Raw genomic sequence first — 5,599 nt, 5'->3', positions numbered from 1 at the left:
GCAAAAACTAGCTTGATAAGGATCACTCTATTCATATCTTAGAGACTGAGATTATATAGGTCATCCTGATCGCCTATGCGAGTAAATATTCTAGCCTGAATAAAACTATATATTGAGTGAGATCACAACATCTTACATACAGTCTTCAAATTATATAGGTCACCTTTTCTGACCATGGAAGCTTCCAAATATATTTTCAAAAAGCAACCTTGCAAAAAACGTCATAGTAAGCTTTATACTCTATGATAAAAAGAGGTCCCCGCGTACGTGACAAAATAACTGAAGCTCAAAAGAAAACAGCGCTAAGCAACACACAGGTATCAAAACCAGAGTACTTGCCCTAGTTTTTTTTTCAAATCCTGCGTTTTCAAACCCAAAAAATTTCAAACCTGCGTCGAATAGGAAACGATATATAATTCCATATAGTATGTAAACATATAGCTATGCACGGTCAGCAACAGAGGAAGGCCTTAATCTAATGGATACTACAGTTAAGACGCTAGCTATATCTTACACTACCGTATCAGGTAACTGTATCGAGTTCGGTACCTGTGAGCAACTCACCTGCCTTAAATGCTTCGTTTGTCTACCAAGGAAAAGCACTGAAACAGAAAAAAATGTGGAATAAATAGAATTGGCAACGTGTGTGAAATGCGATGTTCGTTGCGGACCTGAGTTCATGCTCAACATCCTCAACACTGTGGAACCTAAGTCGGGAATGCTATTGGCAAACGATACTTTTTGGTGGGCGTCTTTTACCGCCAGCCAAAAAATACGACAAACTATTACATCAAGCCCTAAAATGAGCTCTTCTCTCGAGTACTAAAGGAACAATTTTTAATGTGAAGGCTGCAAGAACACTGGTTTCTATACTCAATGGTAGGACTCATACCCATGATGTGTAGCTTCGATAAGTAGTCTAAAAGAGGTTTCGTAAGCGTCGCAAATACCAAAACACTTTGCTCTATGGCAGTACGTAATAAAGCTATGAAAATGAAGGCAAACAGAAACAGAGGAAGAAGATAGCAACTGCAGGTGACACTGAAAATCTTCGGTGCTTTTGAAAAAAACCTCATTTAGGGCAGCGGTAGCCACGACCAAATTATCTCCTGGAAACTTCTTATTGAGAAGAGAATAAAACGCATTATAACCTTAGGAAGAGTGCGCTTTCCAATGTCAAGGAGACCTGAACTAATAAGTCAAACCAGATAGGTGCAACCACGGGAAAGCTCAAAAAAAAGATATCCAACGGATATAACGGACGACATGGTCAGCTATTATTTTACACGGTACAAGTATTATCAGATACGGCTTTTTCAGCGGTTGCCAAAATAAAATAATCGGAAGGGACGATTACGCAATATGCACAGATCACGACAGCAGTGAAAAAGAGATGGTCTTCCATGACCTTTGCATAAGCAAGAGTCTTTACATGATCAATATCCAATTTTGCAACAGGCTAAAAAAACTCAAGACGAAATGAGTGGTTTTCAAAAATGTTAGAGTCATCCAAAATTGGCATCTGATGAACTACTTGATAACAGGAGCACTCATTCATAAAATATCTATAGACATGAAAATGCATAGTACAGTTACCACAGCTGCGGACGCAGAGACAAAGCCATCACCTGTTCGGGCCTAACCAACAGAGGGAAGCCAAATTGTTCATTTTAATTTTTGTCAATTTAAGTAATTAGAAGGATCGATGCTTACTTTTGGTCTTTGCTTTTAGTGGATAACTATTTACGACAAATTCATCTTCTTAAGTTGAAGTGTCATTTAGTTACATATCCTAGACATGTATAAAGCACTTCGGTTGCTAAAGATTTTAAGAAAGAAAACTGCGTAATCTGAGGATATCTCATTTCTTACGTAGAGTTATGATCTGCTTAGGTCGGTAAGAATATCGCACAAACACTTCGTCAGTGTGTTCACGCACAAACTACACCTAACTAACATGCCGCGTGCCACTGTACCCAGTAGAGCCGCTCTTATGTTTTAAGCCGCTCTTATGCCGCTCTGGGTCATATTGATACTTAAAAGTGCTAATTCACTGGTGAATGGTAATGACCGTCCTGTGAGTATTTCCCCATCAAGTTCAAAGATGTTTAAGAAAGCTGTCTTCAACCAAATAAATTACGAAAACTCACAATTAAATTACCAATTCAGCAATACGATATCATTATTCAATGCCAGCTCAGGTTCACTGCAAAATTGTCAACCGTAATTAAGGTAACCGACTTCGTTGACCGCTTCAGAATATACCCACACAAAAAGACCTATGAAAGCTGTATGTGTCGATTTATGGTCGATTTTCGATCATTAACGTCAATAGATTGCTTAGCGAAATGTCCACAGAGCCCAGTTATATAGTTCGAAATTGTACAGGGTAACGCAGATAATAGTTTTTTTTAATATATACACTTATATATATTGCGCAATTCATTTTACTCCCTGGTGTCGTAGCTGTACTATTTGTTGAAAACAAAACGAGGTTCGGGTTAATAATCCGGGATTATCTTAACGGACTTTTAAGCGGGTTACCCATCATTGAGCAGGGGATTAACCTTGCCGCAACCGCAGTATACAGTTTCTACAGCTGCGAATTTTCAACGACAGACTACATAAATCTTGGAAAAACAATGCCTGGGTGTGCTGAATGACACCAACTGTCTTGACTTATAACTTAGAGTTCGATCTAACTTTTTTTTAACTAAAATTACATATAAAAAACATTAAAATTTGTTATAACTACTTGTCATGTTTACTAAAATTTCCCGAGCAATTCCAGAATAGTTATAAAAAAATTGCATCCTAAAATTGTAATAGATCAAAGGCTACTTTTGAAGTTTATTTTAATTGCCCGTAATGCTGAATGCTATTCTTTGGAGCCCTTAATTTAAATTTCTTACAATACAGCTAAAGGTACGATTTACTAAGTATAGCACAGCATTTACTGACTAACTTGCAATCATTGATCAAACACCTGCATTTCTAGGTATACAAAATTTGAAAGTATCAAGGAAATAAAAGTTTTCCTTGAACTTTTTTTTGAATTTTTTCGACATCGATATCAGGAAACCTGCGTTTTAATTCTGTCACGTCAACGTCGGGGAACAACTCAAACTGGCGACGAACCCTCCTTCGGTTTGCTTGGTCTAGACGTTCCTAAAATGGAAAATAATGATACAAATTAACGGTTAAGAATTATTAATTTCGTGTATGTTCGTACAGTCTAGGAGTACAAACACTAGAGGAGACATTATGGCGTCAAAAATAATTATGCTTATCTCAATACCATAAACTCTAAGCCTTGCAAGCAAGGCTAGAATTTCCTGTAGACAAATAAAAAATAAATGGAATTGTAGAGATACAGCATTAAAAGCATGTCTAGTTCACATTTATTAAATATATTAAGACATAATAACAAACCAAATTTTATTTTCCTTTTTAAGTGTTTTCGGGATTTTGAGATCCCAACACAGTTTCTGTTAGTGAAAGGAAATCTAAAACCTAAATAAAGCTAATTTCAACTAAAAGATATCTTTTCCTGAAGTTGCTGTTTTTCAAGACGTGTTATTTTTAAAAAGAATGTTTCGTCTCTATTTAATTATAATGTCCAATTGTATCCTCTATAGATTTGCTCTGCATTTCGTAACTAAGTACTCAGTGCCATCGAAAAACACACGTGTTTGATTGTTTCAAGTTTTCAATTCATTGTTGTTATTTATTTATTTTTTTCTTATTTATTATTTATCTATTATTTTACCTTTTGTCGTTATGTACATTTGGCATATCTTAGAATAGATTCCGTAATATTAGTTTAAGAATACTCAGTACTTTATAGAGTCGTTTGCTGAAAATTTTCCCCGACTTTTTGTCAATCCAGAGATTATTACTGTTAATTTAATTAAACAATGAAAATGTATTATTCGATCGAATAAAAAACTAAAAGCAATGATGCACTAAGATAAGCACACTCGAATGCCGTCACAGTAAACGTGTTGCAGTCAATATATTCCTGTAAACCTAAGAACTCCAGTTAACCGAAAAAAAAGTTAGTAAGAGAGAGAGGGAGAGAACGAAAAAGAATGCAATTTATTGATTAAGCTAAAAAAACGCTTCCGATAATTTTTTACATTTTCGCATAATATTCAAAGTTTTTAAAACAAAAAATTGCATACTTTTAGTGACACATTTTACGTATAAGTATAATGAAGAACTGAGTCAGCAGTTATCATGTGTACGTTACATAACTAATGTCACAATGAGACACATAAATATATAAAGAAACAACAAAATACACCGTACCTTTCTTTTCATTTCCAGCTCCCGATATCGCTGAAGAAACCAGTTTTGGTTCTTATCATTGAATGGCAAGGGGTACTTTCTGTTATATGAACTGTTATACCGCTGAGGCATCCAGTGCTCCGACAGACGTGTTTTTTTAACAATTCCCATCCAATCTAATTTATTTTGGACAGGCCTTTCCCCAGATTCACCTACCTCCAGATCGAAATAGGCCTTGTTACGCTCTCGAACAACACTTTCAAGGTTTGTCATCGATTCCTCAACCTTATCTAACCGCTCGGGGCTCGGCATAATTTCGATCTCATTCTTTGCTGCGGCTTCAAGCGTGAGCAATAGATTGCGCTCTTTGAGAAGTACATACCACAGTTTGTGGAGATCACTGTTCGATTTAATTCGCAATTCATGGAGGTTCCAGCTGCGTCCATGTTTCACTTCAAAGGCTCCAAAGTTTTCGGGACTATCAAAAAACTCTTTCAGTCCATCTACATTTGTAAACTCTTCCTTTTTGTTCTCAACATCTTTCGATGTTTTACTTGGTGAGCTTACCGTATGTGAATTAAAAAAACGAACTTCAGCGAAAATACGGGCACAACGCCGGAATGCCCCAAATTGTTGGATAAACAAAGGCATGAGTATACGGGTTGTGAGTACCTAAAAATAATTGCGTAACGCAAAATGTTCAAGATCGATGTTAAAAACGGTACAAAACGTCGTCTAGCACACACAAACGTACAGCCAATTCTGGTTGAATGCCTAACGCCGGGGCAGGACGTAAAACTCGAGATGTTTAGGTGTCCTGTGCCCCAATGTTTTTATTGATGGATGAATTATGCTTGAAGAGGTCTGGAGGCGATTGAGTTGTGAGAAAGGAGCCTTTGAGTACTTTCCAAAACGCGCGCTTTCTCAATAATTTATTCCTTTTTACGGACAGTGGGTAATAGGCTTTATTATATTACAAACACAAGTTCACATATACAAGATCCATAGCATGGAATGAATTTTGAACCTCGTTTCCGTTCAAACTAAATTTGTCGAGATCACAAAAACGGTAGCTCTTAAAAAATCTAACGTATTATAAGCTTGCCATATCGTATATTTTCATACTTTTCTGTTCATTTCACCATTCGCGAGACAAATTGGCGAAATCGAGGTAGTGAATGTCTTGAGCTACCTAAAAGCTCATCAAAGTTTTCCCTACTTGATATAGTTAGCTGGATTCGTACGTGCTTCACTCTGGTTATGCTAGCGATGGTGAAGCTGTCTTCTTGTCAACTGTATAAGAACCCCA

General features: G+C 36.6%; 1 protein-coding gene across 1 annotated transcript; it reads right to left on the bottom strand.

The window, feature by feature from the left end:
- Positions 1-2,741: 2,741 nt before the first annotated feature.
- mRpL47 (mitochondrial ribosomal protein L47) lies at positions 2,742-5,134 on the bottom strand. Its single transcript, XM_022852311.2, has 2 exons — positions 4,312-5,134; positions 2,742-3,168 (listed from the first exon to the last, which is right to left on the bottom strand). Exons 1-2 carry the CDS (start codon positions 4,939-4,941, stop codon positions 3,019-3,021), a joined length of 780 nt encoding a protein of 259 aa, XP_022708046.1. The 5' UTR covers positions 4,942-5,134; the 3' UTR covers positions 2,742-3,018.
- Between the last annotated feature and the right edge of the window lie 465 nt (positions 5,135-5,599).

This window comes from Varroa jacobsoni, unplaced genomic scaffold (genome assembly GCF_002532875.2).
Source record: "Varroa jacobsoni isolate VJ856 unplaced genomic scaffold, vjacob_1.0 contig00672, whole genome shotgun sequence".
NCBI classification, from domain to species: domain Eukaryota; kingdom Metazoa; phylum Arthropoda; class Arachnida; order Mesostigmata; family Varroidae; genus Varroa; species Varroa jacobsoni.
Note: the sequence above shows the minus strand (reverse complement) of the source record. Positions and strands in the feature narration are given on the sequence as shown.

What these genes read in the sequence shown, in the direction of transcription:
- mRpL47 (XM_022852311.2), bottom strand. Translation starts at nt 4,941, where the DNA reads ATGCCTTTGTTTATCCAACAATTTGGGGCATTCCGGCGTTGTGCCCGT. An exon ending in AGCTGGAAATGAAAAGAAAG is followed by an intron (nt 3,169 to 4,311) that starts GTACGGTGTATT and finishes TTTCCATTTTAG; the next exon opens with GAACGTCTAGACCAAGCAAA.